This window comes from Mobula birostris, chromosome 7 (assembly GCF_030028105.1).
Source record: "Mobula birostris isolate sMobBir1 chromosome 7, sMobBir1.hap1, whole genome shotgun sequence".
Taxonomy (NCBI): Eukaryota; Metazoa; Chordata; class Chondrichthyes; order Myliobatiformes; family Myliobatidae; genus Mobula; species Mobula birostris.
The window spans coordinates 149637900-149663939 of record NC_092376.1 but is presented as its reverse complement, the minus strand read 5'-3'; the positions used below and the strand labels follow the sequence as shown (position 1 = coordinate 149663939).

Genomic DNA, 26040 nt, shown 5'->3' with positions numbered 1-26040 from the left:
GATGCCACAGAACAACTAATTTCACCACATGCAGTAGGTCAGTGAAAATAAACCTGACAAGATAGTCTGGTCCAACCGTGTAGATACCATGGGGAAGGAAGCTTACTAATGCCTCTACTTAATAAAGAAATTTGGCACATCCCTGTTGACCATGACTAATTTTTATTGATATACCATCAGAATCAGAACCAGGTTTATTATCACCGGTATGTGATGTGAAATTTGTTAACTTAGCAGCAGCAGTTCAATGCAATACCTAATCTAGAAGAAAAAAATAATTAAGTATATCAATTACAGCACATGTATATTGAATAGATTTAAAATCGTGCAAAAAAACAGAAATAATATATATTAAAAAATATGGTAGTGTTCAAGGGTTCAATGTCCATTCAGGAATTGGATGGCAGAGGGGAAGAAGCTGCTCCTGAATTGCTGAGTGTGTGCCTTCAGGCTTAGCTCCTATCCAATGGTAACAGTGAGAAAAGGGCATGCCCTGGGTGCTGGAGGTCCTTAATAATGGACGCTGCCTTTCCGAGACACTACTCCTTGAAGGTGTCCTGGGGACTTTGTAGGCTAGTGCCCAAGATGGGGCTGACTAGATTTACAACCTTCTGCAGCTTCTTTCGGACCTGTGCAGTAGCCCGCACCCCCCCACCCCAGGAACCAGGCAGTGATGTAGCCTGTCAGAATGCTCTCCACGGTACATCTACAGAAGTTTTATATAACAAACCAAATCACTTCAAGCTCCTAATGAAATATAGCTTCTGTCTTGCCTTCTTTATAGCTGCATCAAATGTTGGGCGATCTTGTCAACCAGGAACCTGAGACTGCTCAGTCACTCCACTTCTGATCTCTCTATGAGGACTGGTTCGTGTTCCCTCAACCTACCTTTCCTGAAGTCCACAGTCACGTCTTTTATTTTACCAACAAGGGTGTTGCTGCAACAACACTTAACTAGTTGGTATATCTCGCTCCTGTACGCCCTCTCATCTCCATCTGAGATTCTGCCAACAATGGTTGTATCATCGGCAAATATATAGATGGTATTTGAGCTATGTCTAGCCACACAGTCATGGGTATAGAGAGAGTAAAACAGTGGGCTAAGCACACACCCCTGAGGTGCACCAGTGTTGATCATCAGCGAGGAGGATATGTTATCACCAATCTGCACAGATTATGGTCTTCCGGTTAGGAAGTCGAGAATCCAATTGCAGACAGTGGTACAGAGGCCCAGAATCTGTAACTTATCAATCAGGATTGTGGAAATGATGGTGTTAAATGCCGACCTATAATCAACAAACATCCTGACATAAGTGTTTGAATTGTCCAGAATCTAAGGTTGAGTGAAGAGCCATTGAGATTCGATCTGCCGTTGACCTACTGTGGCGATAGGCAAATTGCAATGAGTCCAGGTCCCTGCTGAAGCAGGAGTTGATTTTAGCCATGACCAACTTCTCAAAGCATTTCATCACTGTAGGTGTGAGTGCTGCTGGACAATAGCCACTAAGGCAGCTCACACGATTGTTCTTGGGCACTGGTATAATTGTTGCCCTTTTGAAGATGGTGGCAGCTTCCGACCATAGCAGTGAGAAGTTGAAAATGTCCTTGAATACTCCCGCCAGCTAGTTGGCACAAGTTTTCAGAGCCTTACCAGGTACACCAACGAGACAGTCTAACCTTGGCTTCTGAGACGGAGATCACAGGGTCACCAGGTGCAGCAGGGATCTTCACAAAGGCTTTGCACTGTTGTAATTATATGTTATAATTATGTGGTTTTTGTCAGTTTTTCAGTCGGTTTGTCTTGTGTTTCTGTGATATCATTCTGGAGGAACATTGTATCATTTCTTAATGCATGCATTACTAAATGACAATAAAAGAGGACTGCGTGTCCTCATAATCTAAAAAAATGTAGTTATATTCTCCCTTTCAAAGAGGGCATAGAAGGCATTGAGTTCATCTGGTAGTGAAGCATCGCTGCTATTCATGCTATTGGGTTTCGCTTTCTAGGAAGTAATGTCTTGCAAACCCTGCCAGAGTTGTCGTACATCCGAAGTCGCCTCCAACCTTGTTCAAAATTGTCTCTTCGCTCTTGAAGTAGCCCTCCGCAAATCATACCAGGTTTTCTTGTACTGACCTGGGTCACCGGACTTAAATGCCACAGATCTAGCCCTCAGCAGATGACTGGTTCACCCACGGCTTTTGGTTTGGGAATGTACAGTAAGTCTTTGTGGGCACACACTCATCCACACAGGTTTTAATGAAGTCGGTAACAACTGCAGCATACTCACCAGATTCAAAGATGAATCCCTGAATACGGTCCAGTCCACCGATTCAAAGCAGTCTTGTAGGCACTCATGTGCTTCCCTTGGCCATACCTTCTTCGTCCTCACTGCTGGTGCTGCAGTCTTCAGTCTCTGCCTATACTCAGGGAGTAGAAGCACAGCCAGGTGATTAGACTTTCTGAAGTGAGAGTGTGGAATAGCATGGTAGGCATTCTTGGTGGTGTAATAGTGGTCCAGTGTATTGTTTCCTCTGGTACTACAAGTGATTTGTTGATGGTAATTATTGAATGACTTTTTCATGCTGTACTGGTTAAAATCCCCCCAAAATGGCAGTGAAGGCATCGGGTGTGCTGTTTCATGCATGTTGTTCACGTTGCTCAGATCATCTGGAGCCTGTTTGACATTGGCCTGAGGTGGAATGTACACTGCTACCAAAATGATTGCTGAAATGTCCCGTGACAGGTAAAATGGCCGGCACTTAATTGCGAGCTATTCCAGGACTGGTAAGCAAATTTGGAACATCACTAACGCATTTGTACACCAAGAAGAGTTGATCTTAAGGCATACATCTCCACCTCTGTTTTAGAGAGACTCGACAATCCTATCCTGACACTGTGTAGTGAACCCGTCAATCTGAATTGTAGCATCAGGTATGGAAGGGATTAACCAGGATTCCCTGCAACAAAGAACGCACGTGGTCCTAATATTCCTGCAATAAGCTCCCTAGCTCTGAGATCTTCAATTTTATTTACTAGAAACAGTACGTTTGGAGCATTATAGTCAGATTTGAAGCAGAGAGCCCTGTTTTCTTAAACACACCTGTATCCCTGATTGGCAGCCACGTTTCCTTCTAAGAGTCCGACAAGAAGTATAGCCACAATCAGCATTATTTCCGTCGGGTTTAAGCAGCAATAGATTGTTCATTCCTATTAAACCATCTTTATTAACTGTACAGACCTTGGGAACAGTAGTGATTCTCCGCTGTGTCAGACTGAAATGGGAATATTTAATCGTATCCATCAAATTGCACCGCAACAAGACTGCCTGAAAACACCCCAGAAGTAGAAAACCAGATTATCCTGCCTGGACGCATAACAGCTGCTATGACACTTGTTCTGCACGTGACCAGAAGAAACTGCAGAGAAGCTGTGGACACAAGCTCAGCACATCACAGAAACCAGCCGCCCCTCCAAGAACCCTGTCTACACTTCTGGCTGCCTCAGTAAAGCAGCGAGCATAATCAAAGACTCTAATCACCCTAGACATTATTTCTTCTCCCCTCTCATCAAGCAGAAATACAAAAATCTGAAAGCATGAACCACCAGGTGTAAGGACCGTTTCTATCCACTGTTATATTTAATAGTTCCCCAGTACTATAACATGGAGCTTTAGAACATAGAGTCAGACTCTTAGAACACCACGGTACAGAAACGGGCCTTTTAGCCCATCTAGTCCATGGCAAACTATTATTCTGCCTAGTCGCACCCACCTGTACCTGGACATAGCCCTTTATACTACACAGTTTTATTGGGTACTGCCTCAATGCAATGTATTAAAAACTGACCTGTAGGAAGAGTATGAACAACAACCTTTTCACTGTGCCTCAGTTCATGTGACAATAATAAACCAACTCCAATTCCAATAACTGCTTCAATGAAAACAAAGATATTTTCACTATACAGGTTGAATAAGTCTGGCGAAAAGACACAACCTTGCCTGACTCCTCTCATGATATTCGCATACTCACTCGCTTTTCCCTCTATTCTGATGGATGCTGTCTGGTCCCATTATAAGTTTCTTAAGAAACATATATCTTTCCCATCTATGTCAAGATCTTGAAGCATTTCCAGAAGATCTTGGTGTCTGACAGTGTCAAAAGCTTTTGTATAGTCAATGAAACATAGGTAGATGTCTTTTTGTACTTGGATGGCTCGTTCACTGATCATCCGTAGCATGAAAATTGCATTTCTGGTTCCAGTGTTTTCCCCAAAGCCGCATTGTTCTTCACTGATTTCTAGTTTAATACAGTGTCTTGCTCTCATCATGATTACTCTGAGAACAGTTTTTGCCACATGGCTCATCACGCTTATTGTACGATGTAACTCACATTCTGTTGCTCCCTCTTTCTTTGGAAGTGTGATGAACACTGATTTACTTAAATCATCGGGTATCTCCCCATGATCATAGATTTCATTTGCTATTTCTGTTATTTTCTCTATTCCAAAATCTTCTAAGGCCAGTATCATTTCAACAGCGAAGTTGTCTGGACCAGTTGCTCTGTTATTTTTTTTTATTTATGGCTGCTCGAATTTCTGATTTTAGAATGCTAGATCCTTCAAGATTCTTCTTTATGTTCAGTTTTTCTCTTCTTTGGTCTTCAAAAAGTTCTTTTATATATTCTGTCCATCTGTATAATTCTGTCCATAATATAAATAACATCAGATATGCTGATAACATCGTACTAATAGCTGACTCAGAAAAAAAACTTCAAGAACTACTCACTATAGTGGCAGCAGAAAGTAATCACAGAGGCCTCTCAATCAACACCAAGAAGACAGAAAGCATGGTCATCTCCAGAAAGGCAAACATCCCACAATGTGTGATCAAGATCGGAAATACAAACATCAAACAAGTCAACAAATTCAGATCAGTATCTTAGCAGCCTAGTAACAAGTGATGGCAGGTGCGACACAGATATCAAATACAGAACAGCAATGGTGAAAGGAGCTTTCCAAAAAATGAAGACCATATTAACAGACAGAAAGATGAGCACGTACACTAAAAACATAATACTGCAGTGCTACATTTATTCTACCCTGACTTATGGAAGTGAATGCTGGACCATTTCCCCAGCAATGGAAAAGAGACTAGAAGCAGCTGAATTATGGTTCTACAGGAGAATGTTAAAAATATCATGGACCACACACACATCAAATGAGGAAGTTCTCAGAAGAGCCCAAGCAGTTCGATCTCTCATACCAACAATAAGAGAAAGACAACTCAGATTCCTAGGACACATCATGCAGAAAGATGAACTAGAAAAACTCATACTCTCTGGAAAGATTGAGGGGTGCAAACCTGGAGGAAGACCTCGGCTAATGGACATCAAAAGCATAGCCAGGTGGCTACACATCGAGGAAATGGAAGTCATCCAAAGGACGAGGGATAGATCTATATGGAAAACCATGGTCACCAAAGTCCGCATCGGATATGGTACCCAGACAGACAGACATGAAAACAAAACACCAGGAATGTGGCGTAGAATTTAAATCACTTGCGAAAGCAAGTTACAATGGTGCTATGCAAGGACCCCTGTCAAAGCATCCTTCAAAGAAAAGAGTCTGCAATTATAAACTAATTTCTCTCGAGTACAATATGGAATACCTGACTCTACTACTATTGGTCAGCTTCAAGCCAATTCATTGCATAGAAATGTTATCAATGACTGCTCCTGATCCACATATATTTTTAAACTGAGCTTATAGCCACATTATAATGAAAATGACACCTAATATCAATCAAATCTGTGGACATTATTTTTATGATGTAATTCATCTGCATTGAGGTTACTCTATATGAAAAGTGCTGTTCCTTAACTTTTTTATTGAATTTTACATATATTTCACATATACAAATAAACAATAATAATTAAACTAAATAGTGAAACATGTCCTCATGTTTTTCCACAATCATCAAAGAAAAAGAAATATAACATTTCACATACTTCACATATTTAACAAAGAAATAAAATAAAAACACATCAGAAAAAAACCACAGAAGCACTCAACAACACAGCTATTTCAAAATGACTGTGCACCGTGATGTCCAAGAAACTCCAATAAGGGTTTTCACACATTTTCAAATTCTCCTGCCCTTCCTCTAGTTATGTAAGTCAGTCTCTACAATACAAGATGCCATCTCCTTCACCCGTACACGTATCAAAGGTATATCCATTTTTCTCCAAGATAAAGCTATCACCCTCCTGGCCTGCAGGAGTCCAAAGTCAATTAAAATTGACTGTTTTGAACTAACAGTGAAGTTCTTTGGATATATACCTTGTACACACATTTTGCTTGGTGAGGCACCTTTACTCCAACAATCTCAGATACAGTCTGAACAACTGTTTTCCAGTATTTTTTTTAAATTTTGGGCAGTCCCATACACAGTGAAACAGAGTACTTTTTTCTTCTAAACATTTAACACAAGTGTCTGGGATGTCAGGGAACCGACGGTTAAAAGTGCTGTTTCTAATGGTACTATCTCTCCGAGAAGCTTTTACGTAACTGTTGGATGATGCAGCTCCAAGGATACAAACCCACCTCTCCTGAATCAGTCTGATGAACCTTCTCTGCCAGTACATCCTTCCTGAGGCACTGAGGGCAGAACTACAGATGCAGTCTCGCTTGGGCTTTAAGCATTTGGAAGAGGACATCTCTATTTTTATTCTGACACTCCCTTGCCTATTCAATTAACCTGTCTATATCCCACAAAGCCTTTCTACATTTTCCTCACGCCACACACTGTAACTTTGTTTTGCATCATCAGCAATCTTGGATTCCTCTCCTAATCATTGAAGTAGATTTGGAACACTTGGGAATCACATGAATCCCACTGGCCCCCGCCTTCCAACTGAAAAATGTCTGATTTATTTCTGTACTTTGTCTCTCTAACAATCCTCAATCCTTTCCAGTACATTACTGTACCACCAAATTTGTGAGCTTTGATTTATTTAATAACCCTTTGTTTGGCAACACATCAATAGACATTTAGATCCAAATTCTCAAACATTACCAACAGATACTTATTCGCTGAACCGGGACATGAGGTGGCAAACGTTTTGTCATGGTCGAAGTGACTGTGTCAGCAGAGTACTTGCGTTTATATTGGTTTGACTCGTTGTTCTGTTTGGTTGGCTATCGCGCGGGCCGCTAATCTCTGCTGGGTCCCAGCCAACCCGATAGCCAAGTGATCTCTGTTATTGGTCGTTGTCAGCATTGGGCCTTCAGGTATCTGTGGTCACCCTCAGCACCAATCCCGCAGACGCCTAGTTTCATAAATTGCGTCCTGTTCAATATGCTTGTTAATAGTCTTCTGTTGAAAAACAAGCTTCCAAGAATTCTCTTGATTTCTTGTATTGCACTTCTGCCAGGGTTTTTGTGGTTTCCCAGATGAACTTGTATCCTCCTTGGTCTTCATAAGAGACAGAGGTCCATGTTCCTTACGACTAGCTGATGTTCATGAGGTCTCGTGGATAGATGTCTCCCCGTCTGTCACGCATGGTGTATGGAGCAGTCTCCTCACTGGATCTGGCACAGTGTATTACGTTTGTTCTCTCCACCAGGGCTGTTGGGTCCTTGGGTCCCAGGAGGAGCCATTCTGATGGTTGTGCTGGGTTCGCGTGCTACCATTATTCCATGTGCTTGCAGCAGTCTTGGATCATTTCAAGAATATTCCTGATGTATGACAAGGTTAGCCTCATTCTTGTCTGTTCAGAAGGGGTTAAAAGGTTGTTCCTCCAGACCAGACACATTCTGATGAACACATCCCCCTGCAATTTCTAACCCCCCCCCCCCCCCCCGCCGTCACCATGCAGCACTAGCAACCTTCGTCCTAGGATATTAGTTCCCCTCCAGTTCCAGTGGAAACCATCCCTTCTGTCCACAAGTGCTCAGTACACTAGTCGGACAAGAATATTGTATGAATTCAGAAAATTTATTTCTACTGATGATAAAAAGCTTAGTAACTGAGATGCAGCAGTAGGCAATTGCCTGCTCTGAAATTCAATCATGCTGATCTAAGACTCAACCCCATTTACCAGCCTTTTTCCTAAATCCATCAATATCTGCAGCAGCCATTTATTTAAATTTAACAAGATACCCAGCAGTGGATAGCCATTCATGTTTAACTCCTACTGAACACCTCTGCAATTTCTGCAGTTGCCTCCCAGTGTCAGAGGCAACACATTGTCAGGCACTGTGGATTTATCCACCCTAATTTTCATCAACAAAGAAAACACTTCCTCCTCCCTGATCTGTATAGGGTCCATGACCTCACATCTTCAGACTCTTACATTAACTACAAAATATAATCGTGCTTAGTATTAATAAAAATACATAGTTACACACACAAAATACGGGAGGAACACAACAGGCCAGACAGCGTACACGGGAGACGAAAAAAAACATTCCACGTTTCAGATTGCGAGCCTCCATTATTAATATAATAAAAATACTCTACTTATTAAGTTTAAACATTTGCATCATTCCCCAAAATATGCCACCGCTTTTTATTTTGGCTTTTTGAATGTCTTCCGCAGGCTTTCATCGAGTTCCTATTTGACTTCATTGTCAGTGAAGGAATATTCTGCCCATTCACTGCTGTGCGTTGTACATGAGCAGAGCAGCAGCCTTTGTTCAGGAGTGGGCGTCGCTCTGGCTTTCGAAAGCTGGCGTGGTGACACAGATTCACTCGGTTTACAGATAAACTTACATGCAAGAAAACCTTGGTGATAACAGGCCAGGGGCGGTTCCGCCCTCCGGCCCCAACCCCAGCCATGGTCTCTGTGATGTCATCGCCGTGCGCCCAGACAAGGCGGCGCCGCGGCGGCCGCGCTCACTCGGCGGGGATGGAGAGCGCTGGCGGCACCTTGGACGGTGGAGACGACCAGAAAAAGATGAGTTCGGCACGGCGGAGAGCCGAACTCCGTCGGAGGAAGCTGCTCCTGAACTCGGAGGATCGGCTGAACCGAATCATGGGCTTCAGCAAAAACGGGGCGGGTGAGTTAGCGAGCGGGTGGAGGACGCGCGGCCTGGGGCCCAAGCTCAGGCCCTTGGTAAGCGGCTGAGCAGCGGTCACTGGCGGTGGGGAGCTCCCTCCGCCTTCAGCTCCAGCGATTCACATACTGTACACAGAATTAGTAGGCAGAACCATTGTTACTGATAACAATAGCGCAACAAACAATGAAACGCAGCCACTCTTTTGAAACTAGGCGCGATTACCGCGCACTGAATATCAGACAAAGGTTGGAAGGCAATGCAGATCCTGGAATCTGGAGCAACACAGCAGGTCGAGCAGCATCTGTTCCCTCAGCAGCGTTTTGACCCGAAACGTCCATCGTTCCTTCCCCTTCACAACTGCTCGACCCACTGAGTTTTTCCTGCAAATTCTTAATACCGATTACGGAAAATTGGATTAAACGTTTTTGAAAAATGTGGTGATGTGTTGGCGTTAATATCCAATGCCACGCCAAGACAAATGGTTGGGGTGGTTGGGGCCCATTTGCACGTTTAAAAGAAAAATCAAGAATTTGAGATCTTGATCACATCTGGAGGTTTGCCCACTACTTGTGAGAAACCTAGGTGTGTAGGCTAGTTTTCTACTATATAGTTGAGAAGAATAGGATTAATACAGGATAATAGTTTGAGGATGATATGCCTACACCTGATTGCCTGTGATTGCACAAATTCAGTAAAAGCTATGAGCTTTAAGCTATATCCTTTACTAACGGGAACAAGATCTTGCACTTGAACGATAATATGAATCTTAAGCTTCTGAGGGTTTGCTATTTTCTGAGGGTGTCTTGCAGTTTTGTGTAGGCATGACACAGCTAGAATTATTTTGCTAGTTGAAATGACAGATTTTTGACACTTAAAGATACAGTGATGTATCTTCCATTTCTGAATAATGGTCTTCAGTAACCTTGGAACAAATGGAACAGTGTTTTGCACTTTGAACTTTAAATTTCTATGCTTGCAATTTAGATATTTCCTATTCTGCTTCATTAATTACATTACTTAGAAATGTACTTTTTCTTTCTTTTCTAAATAAAAGCTATATACTTAAAGTGCTTAAAATTAAGATGATAGGTAAATGTTGAAGCCCAGAAAAACTTCAGGCAAGTAAAAAAAAGTGGAAATAGATTTCCCTGGATTCACTTTATCATTAACTCTGTGGATTCTAAATCCATCTTCTACTTCAAGACTAGAAGGCAACAATGAATTCTTCCACATATCCAGTGTTTTCTGTCCAGAACTGTTCACAGTGTTCTCAGCTTTGATGCAGACCTTTCCTGGTACTCCCAGAACATGCCTTTTGTCAGTATATCTAAATTTGCTGTCAGAAAACACTCCAATCTTGATGAATCACTATCTCTGTAAGTATATATAATCCCTGAATTGATTAAAGTTTGTGACTACAGCAGTTTGGGATTACAGGTGTCCCCCGCTTTTCGAACGTTCGCTTTACGAAACCTCACTGTTACGAAAGACCTACATTAGTATCGTTTTCGCTTTCAGAAGGTGTTTTTACTGTTACGAAGAAAGGCAGCGCGCGCCCCGAGCAGCTGCTGTTCCCCGGATTCGGAACGGCATTGTATTAACACGTTGCATTGAGCAGCCGTTTGTAAGATGAGTTCTAAGGTGTCGGAAAAGCCTGAAAGAGTAAGGGTGTTACACTTAGCGTAAAACTAGACATAATTAAGCGTCTCGATCGTGGTGAATGAAGCAAGGACAAAGTGAGTTTGGCTTGTGGAAGTTGACGAAGATGATGTTGAAGAGGTTTTGGCATCCCATGACCAAGAACTGATAGATGAAGAGCTGATGCAATTGGAAGAGGAAAGGATAACAATCGAAACCGAATGCAGAAAGTGAAGCAACTGCGTGAGATTTTTGCTGCAATGATAAAGTACGACTTTAATTTTGAAAGCGTACGTAGGTTTAGGGGATATTTGCAAGATGGTTTGAGTCCTTACAAAGAACTGTATGATAGAAAAATGCACAAGGCTCAGCAGTCAAGCAAGCCTTCCACATCAGCCACAGCAGACGACGAACCTCGACCGTCGACATCGAGGCGGGCAGTCATATGAGAAGATGGGCTGCCTGCCCTGATCGATGATGAGATGACACCCCCGTGTCCCACCACCCCAACACCCAGGCTGTGGACAGATACTGTACCGATTTGCGGAGAATGCAGCAGTAGCCGGGAGGCACACAGCACATCTTTAAGAAGAAAGCCGAAATAAACATGCTAATTAATTAGGTGCTGCCCGGCACGTAAATGTCGGTGCAGATCAGAGGCGATTGCATCTGGAGGGTGGGGGCCACTGCACCACCCCAACCTGTGATGACTCAGTCTAACACACCATCATCAGTGTGCTCAATGTCTTCGCAATTCCAGTGAGTGATACTATGCTGTACATACGTTATTTCTACTTTATATAGGCTGTGTATTTTTACATGTTATTTGGTAGAATTGGCAGCTTTATAGTTTAAAGGTTACTGGAGAGCGCGTTTATGCCAACAGCACTTGCGTGAGATTTTCTGCCGAGACCGCTTGCGTGAGATTTTCGCTACGGAGATCTGTGCAGGCAATCGTTATAGAGAAGTATTTCTACTTTATATAGACTGTGTATTTATCATATCATTCCTGCTTTTACTATATGTTACTGTTATTTTAGGTTTTATGTGTTATTTGGCATGATTTGGTAGGTTATTTTTGGGTCTGCGAACGCTCACAAAATTTTCCCATATAAATAAATGGTAATTGCTTCTTCGCTATACGACATTTCGGCTTACGAACCGTTTCATAGGAACGCTCTACCTTCGGATGGCGGGGGAAACCTGTAATTAGAATTGGTTTATTATTGTCACTGGCAGAACATGTGCTTGTCTTGCATACTGCTCAAATTGTGAGAAAGATTGTGAGGTTAAGATTCCATCTTGTCATACTTACAGCCATTCAGTAGGTTTGTGGGGTAAAAACTGTTTGAACCTTGTGGTACTTACCTTCAGCCTTTTATATTTTATGCCCAATGGGAGAGGGGAGAAGAGAGAATATTTGGCGTGGGTGGGGTCTTTGATTATGTTGGCTGCTTTACTGAGGCAGTGAGAAGTGCAGATGGAGAGTTCATGGAGGGGAGGTTGGTTTCTGTGATGTACTGAGCTGTGCTCACAACTCTCTGCAGTTTCTTGCAATCATGTATAGAGCAGTTGCCGTACTGAGCCGTTCTGCATCCAGGTAGGATGCTTTCTGTGGTGTACCGATTAAAGATGGGCAAGTTTCAATGAGGACATGCCAAATTGCTTTAGCTTCTGAAGGAAGCAGACACATTGGTGAGTTTTCTTGGCCATGGCATCTATGGTTGGACCAGGACCGGGTATTGGTGATGATCATTCCCTGGAACATGAAGCTTTCAACCTCACACTACTGTACTGATGTAAACTGGGGCATGTGCACTACACTGCCTCCCTCCCTTCCAGAAGTTGATGACCAGCTCTCTTCATTTTGCTGATGTTGAAGGGAAGGTTGTTGACAAATTACTTTGCAATTGGTGCTTGTTTATAATGCTTGCGTGCTTCAGTTTTATAATTTCTGGTCGAGTACTATTTCTTGGCTTTAAACCATGGGGGCATGTAAATATTTTGAACCATGTGAGCATATAAATATTTTGAAAACTGATACAAAATAGTGTGCTGGAACAGCTGGCGAATTAAAACAGGAAAATCAGTTTGTTTTCAATACTGTATTAAATGTGGTTTATATATCTGAAATATACCTATCAGAAAAGTCATAACTGACTTCTTTACACACACATACACACCTACCAAATCATACCAAATAACACATAAAACCTAAAATAACAGTAACATATAGTGAAAGCAGGAATGATATGAGAAATACACAGCCAATGTAAAGTAGAAATACGTGTCTACAATCATTGCCGGCACTGTTTTCCGTAGCGAAAAATCTCACGCAAGCGCTCTCGGCAGAAATACTCTCTCCAGTAACCTTTAAGCTATGAAGCTGCCAAATCATACCAAATAACACATAACAATACACAGCCAATATAAAGTAGAAATAATGTATGTACAGTGTAGTATCACTTGTGAATACAGTGCCGAGCACACTGATGATGATGTGTTAGGCTGAGTCGTTGGAGGTTGGGGTGGTGCAGTGGTCCCCACCCTCCAGGCCACCGACCGATACATTGCCGCGGAGAATGCAGCGGTGGCCGGGGCACACCCAGCACATCTTTAAGAAAAAAGTCGAAATAAACAAGCTAATTAATTAGATGCCGCCTGGCACGTAAATGTCGGCCCAGATCAGAGGTGACACAATCGTCTCTGATCTGGGCTGACATTTACGTGCTGGGTGGCACCTAATTAACTAGCTTGTTTATTTTGGCATTTTTCTTAAAGATGTGTTGAGTGCGCCCCAGCTACCGCAGCAATGTATTGGTCCACGGCCCAGGAGTTGGGGTGGTGAGACACTGGGGTGTCATCTCATCGTCGTCCGTTTCCATCAGGGCAGGCAGCTCATCTTCTACGTCTGCCTGCCTCGATGTTGAAGGTGGGGGTTCGTTGTCTGATGTGGAAGGCTTAAAAAACGACAGTATGCTTGACTGCTTAGCCTCACGCATTTTTCTATCATCTCATGCAGTTGCTTCACGTTCAGTTCCTGGACAACTTCACTTTCAGTCCGTTGGCTACTGCATTCGGTTTCGATTGTTATCCTTTTCTCTTCCAATTGCATCAGCTCTTCATCTATCAGTTCTTGGTCATGGGATGCCAAAACCTCTTCAATATCATCTTCATCAACTTCCACAAGCCAAACTCACTTTGTCCTTACTTCGTTCACCACGATCAAAATGCTTAATTATGTCTAGTTTTACGCTGTTTAACACCCTTACATGCTCTTCTGATACCGTAGAACTCACCTTGCTAACGGCTGCTCACAGGCACATGATTAAGCAATGCCGGCGAGAATGCAGTTCCGAGGGAGGAGCGGCTGCTTGGGGCGCGCGCTGCCTTTTTTCGTAACAGTGAAAACACCTTCTGTTAGCAAAAACAGGTAACTAATGTAGGTCTTTCGTAACAACGAGGTTTCATAAAGCGAACGTTTGAAAAGCGAGGGACACCTGTATAATATATACTTCATAATAACTCTTGTCTCCTAACAATTGGCAAATTTCTTCTTTCGGTCAATGTGTTGGAACACCAGACAGATTGAATCTTTATGTTTTTTTTTCCTGTTATTGAGTAGTGGTTTTAATCTAATTTACCCAATCTATGTGTAGTATAAGTATCATTGTTTCCCGTTGCTGGTTGGAATACATGTTTAAAACTAACATGGTTTCTCCTCTGGTCATTAATTCTTAACACTGAATTCCCCATGAACCCTACTTGTAGCCCATCAGCAGCTGAAACAGTTTTCCACATTGCATTTGCCAACCAACCTCTACATTGGGGACATGTCATTTCAAGTTTGCATTGGACACTTCCAGTAGATCCAATCGATTTATGAGGGAAAGTTTTTTTGTTTTCGCCACCTGCAGCGAAACTAAATTATTAATTTTCAAGATGCACTGTTACCATTTGCTCCACTGACATTGCAATTCCAGGAAGGCTATTATGATCCTGATTTAAGTCCCTGACTGTCCTTCTGGTGCTTTATCTCTTGGAATAGCAAAGTTAACGTAAAATACATTGCCTGTATATCAGGAATACCTAAGCCACTTTTACCATGTGGCTTTATCATCAGCTTCACTGTATTGTTTCTCACATTTTTCATTGAAGCGTCAGGAGAGTGTTAATGTGTGGGTGAATGTAGGTACCTCACAGTAGCATAGAGGTTAGCGTGACGCTATTACAGCTCGGGGCGTCGGAGTTTGGAGTTCAATTCTGGTGCCATCTCTAAGGAATCTATATGTTAGACCATAAGACAAAGGAGCAGAAGTCAGCCAGTCGGCCCGTCGAGTCTGCTCTGCCATTTTATCATGAGCTGACCCATTCTCCCATTTAGTCCCACTCCCCCGCCTTCTCACCATAACCTTTGATGCCCTGGCTACTCAGATACCTATCAATCTCTGCCTTAAATACACCCAATGACTTGGCCTCCACTGCTGCCCGTGGCAACAAATTCCACAGACTCACCACCCTCTGGCTAAAAAAATTTCTTCGCATCTCTGTACTAAATGGGCGCCATTCAATCCTTAAGTCATGCCCTCTCGTACTAGACTCCCCCATCATGGGAAACAACTTTGCCACATCCACTCTGTCCATGCCTTTCAACATACAAAATGTTTCTGTGAGGTCCCCCCTCATTCTTCTACAGTTCAAGGAGTACAGTTCAAGAGCGGACAAACGTTCCTCATATGTTAACCCTCTCATTCCCGGAATCATTCTAGTGAATCTTCCCTGAACCCTCTCCAACGTCAGCACATCCTTTCTTAAATAAGGAGCCAAAAACTGCCCACAGTACTCCAAGTGAGGTCTTACCAGTGCCTTATAGAGCCTCAACATCACATCCCTGCTCTTATCCTCTATTCCTCTAGAAATGAATGCCAACATTGCATTCGCCTTCTTCGCTACCGACTCAACCTGGAGGTTAACCTTAAGGGTATCCTGCACAAGGACTCCCAAGTCCCGTTGCATCTCAGAAATTTGAATTCTCTCACTATTTAAATAATAGCCTGCCTGTTTATTTCTTCTACCAAAGTGCATAACCATACACTTTCCAACATTGTATTTCATTTGCCACTTCTTTGCCCATTCTCCCAGTCTATCCAAGTCTCTCTGCAGACTGTCTGTTTCCTCAGCACTACCGGCCCCTCCACTTATCCTTCTTTCATCAGCAAAGTTAGCCACAAAGCCATCTATTCCATAATCCAAATCATTGATGTACAATGTAAAAAGAAGCGGCCCCAACACGGACTCCTGTGGAAAACCACTGGTAACCGGCAGCCCACCAGAACAGGATCCCTTTATTCCCACTCTGTTTCTTGCCAATCAGCCAACGCTCTATCCACGTATGTAACTTTCCCGTAATTCCATGGGCTCTTATCTTTAGCAGCCTCATGTGCGGCACCTTGTCAAAGATCTTCTGAAAATCCAAATATACAACATCCCACTGCATCTCCCTTGTCTAGCCTACTTGTAATTTCCTCAAAAAATTGCAATAGGTTTGTTAGGCAGGATTTTCCTTTAAGGAAACCATGCTGAGCTCTGCCTATCTTGTCATATGCCTCCAGGTACTCTGTAACCTCATCCTTGACAATCTCTCCATGGCATGCATGAGTTTTCTCCAGGTGCTCTGGTTTCCACCCACAGTCCAAGGATGTACTGGGGTGGTTAATTGGTCATTGTAAATGTCCAGTGATTAGGTTAGGGATAAATCAGTTTTGTCAGGGATTGCTGTGCGGTGCAGCTCGAAGGGCCTATTCCGCACTGTATCTCTAAATGAAAATAAGAAGACTATTTTCTTGTTATTTAGACTTAATCACTAAGTACTTTAAATGAAGCAAGTGTGACCACTGAGAATTTGTTATCCCTTGTATTCAGTTTTTTTTAATTTGCGGATACGATAGGGTCTTTTAAGAGACTCCTGGATAGGTACATGGAGCTCAGAAAAATAGAGGGTTCTGGGTAACCCTAGGTAATTTCTAAAGTAAGAACATGTTCGGAACAGCATTGTGGGCTGAAGGTCCTGTATTGTGCTGTTAGTTTTCTTTGTTTCTATCTCCGCATGGTTTATGCCCTTCTGTTATTTTTCTGTCTCCTCAGACCCCTCTCTAAAATACCGAGCTCAGTAGATTGCCCTTGACAGCAAGTGTTTGATTCTGGGTTCAACAGGAGCATAATGCAGTTAGTGATGGTGTAAGATGGCCAATACAATACTTCTGGGATAGCACACTTTAGTACACTGCCCTTCTGTTCTGGGGTGGTGCAGTGGAATCCATCCCACCCAGGCATGCCTAGGCAAGCAGTTAAGGGTGCTCTTCACGGGTTGTAGACAAGCATATTCATATAGCAGGGTGCATCATACGGTAACCAATTGCCAGAAACATAATTTAGCTTGTAATTTATACTTTAGATTTGCTTCATGCAATGAACTGGCAAACATTCTCATGGGAACCAGGTAGCAGCTTTGAAATGATCTGTACAATTATTCAGGTTGAATTAGAAATTTGACTGTGTTGTGAATGCTTATTAAAAGTGAAAATACAAATATATCAAATTTAAGTTTTGTAATGCTTTGCTCTTCCCAATAAAAAGGCATACTAGATATGAAGATCCTACCATAAATCTGATCAGCTGTTCTGGTATACAATGTTATATGGGCTTCTAAAAGCTCTTCATCAGATTCAACATAAATTGTTAAAATAAAAATGAGGACCTAGAATTGGAAGTAACCTTGTAACATGCCAACTTAAAAAATCAAATGTCAGTGATTTTTTTATCATACGTTTTGAATACTTATTTAATTATACTTGAAAGATAAATACAGTATTTTCTTGTTTCCTTATATGCAGAAGAGGGGAACCGAGCAGATTCTCTTCCACCATATGAACTGGAGAAAACAGAATCTCTGTTGACTTCAGGCTTATCCAAAAGAACTCCAGGAATTTCAGACGAATCTGATGGTTCAGTGGCATCCATTCATTATGCTAATGGAACAGAGAATCAGGGGCCATATTCTGCAGACAGAAAAGACTCAATTAACAAAACTAATGAGGTTGACGATGATTTGGGTCCGGGAAGTCAGGACCTGGGAACATCAGATGTGTCACTAGAGCATTCTTCCCGCCGTGGTATGGAGCAGTATATATCACGCTTTGATGAAGCAATGAAACTTCGAAATCAACTGATGAGTGAAAAGCCTGGTCAGGAGAATGGAGGTGAAAATGAAGAATTTGGCACGTTCCGAGTTTTCCGCTTGGTGGGTAGTGCTCTTCTAGCCTTAATGGTTAGAATCTTTGTATGCAAATATCTGGTAAGTACTGTGTCTAGTTTCTACTGTAAAATACTTAACGCATTTTCATAGGGATTTCTTTTATGTAAGCTTGCAAAGGACCTATGGCATTCCTTAGCAAATGGAAGAATATGCTATCACAGTCACAGAGAGATGCGAATTAACCAAATGAGACATTAAAGCGAAAGTCTCCGCCGCATCTGCTCTCAGGATGAGGCTTTTCAATCCAGGACGAAGGAGATGTCCTCCTTTTTTTAAAGAAAGGGGCTTCCCTTCCTCCACCATCAACTCTGCTCTCAAACGCATCTCTCCCATTTCACGCACATCTGCTCTCACCCCATCCTCACGCCACCCCACTAGGAGTAGGGTTCCCCTTATCCTCACCTACCACCCCACCAGCCTCCGGGTCCAACATATTATTCTCCGTAACTTCCGCCACTTTCAACGGGATCCCACCACTAAGCACATCTTTCCTCCCCGCCCCTCTGCTTTCCGCAGGGATCGCTCCCTAAGCGACTCCCTTGTCCATTCGTCCCCCCCATCCCTCCCCACTGATCTCCCTCCTGGCACTTATCCGTGTAAGCAGAACAAGTGCTACACATGCCCTTACACTTCCTCCCTTACCACCATTCAGGGCCCCTGACAGTCCTTCCAGGTGAGGCGACACTTCACCTGTGAGTCGGCTGGGGCGATATACTGTGTCCGGTACTCCCGATGCAGCCTTCTATATATTGGCGAGACCCGACGCAGACTGGGAGACTGTTTTGCTGAACACCTTCGCTGTGTCCACCAGAGAAAGCAGGATCTCCCAATGGCCATACATTTTAATTCCACGTCCCATTCCCATTCTGATATGTCTTTCCACGGCCTCCTCTACTGCCAAGATGAAGCCACACTCAGGTTGGAGGAACAACACCTTATATTACGTCTGGGTAGCCTCCAACCTGATGGCATGAACATTGACTTCTCTAACTTCCGTTAATGCCCCACCTCCCCTTCGTACCCCATCTGTTACTTATTTATATTTTTAAAAAATTCTTTTCTCTCTCTCCTTTTTCTCCTTCTGTCTCTCTCACTATACTCCTTGCCCATCCTCTGGGCTTCCCCCCCATCCCCCTTCTTTCTCCCTCGGCCTCCCGTCTCATGATCCTCTTATATCCCTTTTGCCAATCAACTTTCTAGCTCTTAGCTCCATCCCTCCCCCTCCTGTCTTCTCCTATCATTTTGGATCTCCCCCTCCCCTCCTACTTTCAAATCTCTTACTATCTCTTCTTTCAGTTCGTCCTGATGAAGGGTCTCGGCCCGAAACGTCGACTGTACCTCTGCCTAAAGATGCTGCCTGGCCTGCTGCATTCACCAGCAATTTTTATGTGTGTTGAGCGAAAGTTTTGTAATTGATTGCCAGTTAATACATACAATAAAGGCAGAACGGAATGCAGTTTTGCAGAAAGCTTTTGACAAGGCACTATTCGGCTAAAACATTTCCTTCATCTTGCACCTGAGATACTGCTGAAGACAAGTCTTTTATTAAATTTCGATTCAATTACATTGTGTACCTGGACATATTCCATGACAATCCCTGGTTTTGTTGTTTTATAGGAATGCTGTTATGTACAGGGACTCGTGGATCAGCCTTTGTGCTGGCATAAATTTGGAAAATTTCAGTACACTGTACCTGCCATATGCTTCATTACAAATTATTTTATTACAGGACATAGGTTAAGCTTTGTTACATGAGGTTTGTTTTCAATGTTTTACTGAGCTAAAGTAACAGCTTGGCAAACTTCCATGCTTTTTTTGTGGGGAGAAGCTATTTCATATCTTGTGGTATGTTTTATAAGAATTTTTCCATGTGATTTAGTTCTCAGTGAACTTCCTAACACCAGGGATGACAATAAATACACCTTGGAATGACTGACTTTGCAACATGGACAGTTTTCCAAGGACAGTTAGGTCTTTGAGAATGTTGGTGAAGCTAAATTTTGAATTTTTTTTAGTTTAGTAACAAACATTATCTTCATCATGATGGATGGTAGAATCCAGTCATTTATATTGGTACTCTTTATTTCCAGAAATCAGTTTCTTATTGATATTACCAATGATTATTTTAGAAAAAAATACATTAAATGATTTGATTTAGTTTTCAAAATATTCTTGTCAGTGTCATTTGTGAATTCAGATGTTGAAGTTTTACGGTTTGGTTTTATAATCGTACAGCACAGAAACAGGCTCTTTGGCCCGTCCAATCCATGCCAGCCTGTTTTACTGCGTAGTCTCATCTCCCCGGACCCACACCATAGTGGTCCATACCCCCTCATCCATTTACTTGTCCAAACTTTCCTTAAATATTGCAGTTGAACCCGCATCCAACACTTCTACTGCCAGCTCATTCCACACTTGCACCACTCCAAGTGAAGTAGTTCCCCTGAGGTTCCACTTAAATATTTCACCTTTCACCCTTAACCTATGGCCTCTTGTTCTAGTCTCACCCAGCCTCTGGAAAAAGCCTGCATGATTCACCCTAACTATATTTTCATAATCTTATATACCTCTAATAGAGGTACGCAAGATTAAGAAGGAGTGAAGTCCTAACCTATTCAACCTCTCCCCATAACTCAGGTCCTCAAGTCTTGGCAGCATCCTTGTAAATTTTCTCTGCACTCTTTCAAGCTTATTGACATCTTTCCTGTAGGTAGGTGACCAGAGCTACAGACTATACTCCAAATTTGGCCTCACCAACTCTAACATATCGTCCCAACTCTTGTACTCCGCGCACTGATTTATGAAGGCCAGTGTGCCAAAAAGCCCTATCAACCTGTGATGCCACTTTCAAGGAATTGTGGACCTGTATTCCTCGATCCCTCTGCTTTACCGCCCACCTCAGTGTTCTGCAGTGCTCAGTTATCTCTGCTGGTACTAAAGTTACTATTTGTTGAGTTGGGACTTGTTAGTTTTATAAGATAAATGTAGGAAAAATGTTCTTCACATGTTCTACCAGTTCTGATGTCGCCAGTACAATCTTCTATGCAGTGGTGTGCTGGGGCAATGGCATCAACACGGGTGGTGCCAACTGGCTCAATAAACTGATTAGAAAGGCTGATTCTGTTATAGGAGTTAAACTGGACACACTGGAGGCTGTGGTAGAACACAGGACCCTACAGAAAATCCTGGCAGTTCTGGGCAATGTTTCTCCCCCTCTGTATGCCACCTTGGCTGAACAGAGGAGCACTTTCAGTAATGAACTAAGACAACTGCGCCACTCTTTGGAGTATATGAGGTCATTCTTGCTCTCAGCCATTAGGCTTTATAATGAGTCAACTTCTAGCCGGGGAGGTGATGACCCCCAGCTGTTAGACTGTTTGAGGTAAATTATTTTTTATTCTTTCTTTCTTCTCTTCTAATATTTGTCAATCTGTGCCCTTATAATGCTACTGTGACTGTAATTTCCTTTGGGATCAATAAAATATCTATCTAGATTTATGATATGACAAATAAAATGGATACAATTAAGTAAGAATTCAAATCCAAATTTCAATTTTTAAAATATTTGCCACCCAGTCAAGTCTACTATTTCTCAGTTGTTTGTGAATTTCAAGAGAAAGATGCTGGTGGTTGCAAAAGATTTCATTGATTTTATAACTGATAAAAGGTCCTATCTACAATTATGTCCTATTTCCCTGGAGGGTATTGTATGAAAAAAACACTTTTTCGACTTAAACTGAGAGGCAGAAACCATAATGAATGAAAGTATCAGAAAGATCAAGCAATCATTGCTAATACTTGTTTTATTTCTTGGAAACTTTAGATTAAAATCTCTAGGAAGTAGAGGGGCACTCCAGTAACTTTTTAAAAAGTTAGTTTAAAAACTTGAAAAGTTTAAAACAAGTTTTAAAAAATTGTTCAAATTGATGTTGTTGAGATTGACAATAGCATTTTGAATATAGGAAATAATTGATTTTATGTAAAATGAACGCTGCATTGAATGAATAATTTATTTCATTAAAATGGGTGTCTTTGAGCATCTTCTGAGATCCAGAAACTGTTCTGTTAATTATTTTGAGAATGAAGATTGCAATAAGTATTGTATTGGGTTCTTTTCACAGTCGTTGGGGGAATAAATTTTGTGTAGTTATACAGAATTGTTCAGACCCAGTGATTAGATAATCATTGTCATGTCAGAGCAGTAGGCCACCAGATAGCTAATTAATGTTTTGAAACCAATTGTTGATCATTGTAATTGCTATTAGATGTAGTGCTTATAGAAAACACAGCTGTGCAGAGGATATGAAAGGTGGGTTTGGATAGCAATGTTAACTTTTATAATGTTGTTCCTCTTGCTGTACTTGTCATGGTCCCTGACATCTTAGCTATAAATCTTATCAATATAAACATGCTGTTTTTCTTATTTTAATTTATAAATACTTATTTCATTTGTTCAACTGATAATGCTCTTAAGGAACAAATGAAATAAGCATTTATAAATTAAAATAAGAATTCTTACGCAGTATCGTGACTATAAAAGGAAACACAATGTTTTGGTTTGTGACATCTTTTTACATTAATGTTATGTCACATTGGTGTTTCCAAACATTTCTAAATTGCAAACTCTGTATCGCCTGAACTTGTGGAGTTGTTGAAACTCGTACTGCAATACAGTTCAGTCTTTTAGCATGTTCAGAATTTCTGCATTAAACAACACAGGACAGCAGTTTCACCACTGCAAATTCAGAGCCAATGCTTCTGGAAGTTTACAGTTAATGATGCACTCTTTCACTTGTAATGGGTTTGTAAAAGGTCATTCAACTCAGCTCCACATGTAGCTTTTTCACTCATTAATCTTTTTCTTGCAGGCCATTTTTGCTCCCTTTCTGACTCTTCAACTTGCATATATTGGTCTATCAAAGTACTTTCCGAAGGTAAGATTTAATTCTTTCACTATGTAATTAAGTAGGATGGAGCTTTAAAAACAATTCCAACAAAGCATGAAATTAGTAGCAGCAAGATAGCCTTTTAAAAAAAGGCCTGAAAGTTGGTTTGGATTTCAGTTTGGATAGAACTTCAGCTTCTGATTTGTAGCAAAAATAAACATTAAGGTAAAAGGTGCAGATAGTATACATCTTGTATCTTCCAAATTTTTTACACATCATTTGTAATGTATCTTGCAAATGTTACCTCAGTTACCTAGAATTGATTTGCTTCTGTCCAGTTCTTGGGGAAAAAATGCAATACATGCATCAAGAAATGTTAGCATTCTTCAGCTACCACTGATTTGAAGGTAATGTATGAAATCATCATTCACATAATTAAGTGTTGTGTGACTTAGGGTATATCTGTCATGTAAGTTGATTAAATTCCAGGTGATTTTTATAGAAGTATATATTGATTATTTTTATAAACTACTGCAGGAAAAAATAATAGCCCCCATTGCAGAATGACTAAAAAGACTTTTTTTAAAAAGAGCCACTGAAATGCACAATGATCCACTAGTGATTATTGACATCACATGTTACTCTTGCATTCTAGTGCACTACCTTTGTAACTTACAAAGCTACTGATTTCACAAAATGCATAACTTTTAGTCATTTTTTTCTATACATTGCATTCCCAGTGAGTGAGTTTCATCTTGTTGTTTTGTCTGTTTAGTGTGACAGTGAACAGTTAATAGAGGGTAAATTGAGGACTGCACCATAAAAGGTGCAGTCTGTGTTTAGTTAATGCTGCCATTCACTTCAGTATTGGTGACACACCATCAGGGTCATGTTTTTACCTTTTCATCACAAACCTGATTGACTGCAAGAATCACACAATGAAGATATTTTAAAATATGTAATAACAATTCTGTTCCTTTTGTAGAGTGAGAAGAAGGTAAAGACAACGGTATTAACTGCGGCCCTGCTTCTGTCGGGAATCCCTGCAGAAGTCATCAATCGCTCAATGGATACATATGGGAAAATGGGAGATGTATTTGCAGATCTTTGTGTCTATTTTTTCACCTTTATCTTCTCCCATGAAATCCTTCTCTTTCTTGGAGTTGATGTACCTTGACTTCATTCAGCACAGGAGGGGAAGGGAAAAGTGAGAAAAGTTTTTTTTTCCCATTTACCCTTGCGGTATATACTGTTTGTGCCGTTCGTTCCTTTAGACTTAACAGACACTGGTCTTTCAGGCTATTGGAGGCTCTCAGTTACTTTTATCCCCTCGGATCACTTTACTCAAATAATAGTTGAAGGAAAAATAAGATTCAGCAACAGAAATAAGCTATGTGGTTGGGAAGCCATAATGAAAGAACTTCAAGAAATGTTTTATCTTTAATTCATTTTTGCAAAGTTTGGCATCAGGTAGTTTGTTACGACTACTAGTTTAAACAAAAGCAGTTCAGAATGCACTAAGAACCTCACCTTGACTGTATATTCATATTATATCTGTATGATTAGCACAAGCCATTTGGTGATGCAAAGGGAACTAAGAATACAACAAAAGAGTGTATCATTTTGAAAAGTTGACACTATAAATGACTACTTATCTGATGTTTGTTTCTACAGTTTGGGACTGTGTTTGAATGGAAAGTTCAGTGTGAACTTGTTCAAAGTTGAAAGTTCGATTGTTCAGTGTTTGTTCTTTCATTGTACATATTGTGATTAAATTATTTCACCCAGGTTTTGTATTTATATTAGATTTTGTGTTTTCTGTAAGCCATTCAAGAGCAAAGTGAATGTTTTTATTTTGCAATGCAAAATCCATTAAAAGTTAGATGCATCACAATTTACGTATTTGGTCTAATTATTTGTATAAATCTATCCAGTAAAACTGCCACTGATATAAAAGTTTATTTGACAACCAGCACTCAGGTTTTACATTTACGTGACTTTGTAGTGTTCAATGATACATAGGTATTCTCAATGCTATTCAGTCTCTGCTGCCCTCCAGCAACGGAACAGGATGAATCAACAAGGAAGTCATGTTTAAGAACAGCAGTGAATTTTTTTTCTCTATATACTGGGTGCTTGCATAATACGTGAAGGGGAAAATGCCTCTTATTTGTGTTGCTGCAGAGTATATCACATTATGATAAGGTAAATGCTGGAATCTTGAATAAAATCTTGTTACATAGTTCAAACCAATTTCATTTTCCTTTTGATTTGATGTCTGTTATTGTTTTCCAAATCATGCTGTTTAATACTAGAAGATGTATTAAAGGTTAATTTGATTGCGAGGCAATCATATCAAGTTCAGACTTCTCTACATTAAACATTTAAATGAGAAATTGCTACTAGTTAAATTGTGAACCATTACCGTAAAGAGGTACTTAAAAAATAATATTCATGTATGCATGTGTTTTTAAAAAAAAGATCTTGGTGAAGCTGCTGTATAGCATGTGATTTTGTTCAGTAAGGGGCAACTCCGAGATCCTATGTTGTCAAAACCAATGATGAGCAGTGATGAGCAGCTCATGAGAAAAGCAACTTTGAAGTGAAGGAGAGCTGCCATATCTTATAAATACATTGTAAGACTATCAACATGTATTTCCCTGAATGAATCCTTAAGCAATTAACCTGTCACTCCAGGTTAATTGAGTCTTTATTTTAAATCATTAAATCATCTGGTTTTAAAAAAAAACAAATCCTGTGCTTACAAATGTTGCTTTGGTTGAATTTGGTGAATGACAGTGAGTGGATCTTTTTGTTGAATTTAGTTTGCACCCCATGTTATCATTTATCATTACTCTGTAAGAGAAACTTTAATTAAATGTTTAATATTATACTGTCCTAAAACTGGATTTTTTATTATTGTACATATTCTCATATTTGCAAAGATGGTGGTAATGTTTCTGTTATTTGGGGTGATCACAGCCACATCTGTTTTTAAACGCAGTACCTTCCCAGTTAAGGACACTCACTAGAATTTTTTTTCGCATTACCCCATTTCCTTATTCCATGGACCTGCATACAAAGCTGTCATTGTGCAGAAGGAGAAGGAAAATACATGCAGCTTCCACCACCAACAGCCCTTG

At 41.0% G+C, this 26040-nt stretch overlaps 1 protein-coding gene across 1 annotated transcript; it reads left to right on the top strand.

The window, feature by feature from the left end:
• The first annotated feature begins 8869 nt into the window (after positions 1 to 8869).
• On the top strand, positions 8870 to 25722 carry camlg (calcium modulating ligand). Its single transcript, XM_072263917.1, has 4 exons — positions 8870 to 9058; positions 17590 to 18050; positions 22880 to 22945; positions 23883 to 25722. The coding sequence occupies exons 1-4, from the start codon at positions 8908 to 8910 to the stop codon at positions 24072 to 24074; spliced, it is 870 nt and encodes a 289-aa protein (XP_072120018.1). The 5' UTR covers positions 8870 to 8907; the 3' UTR covers positions 24075 to 25722.
• The last annotated feature ends 318 nt before the right edge of the window (positions 25723 to 26040 follow it).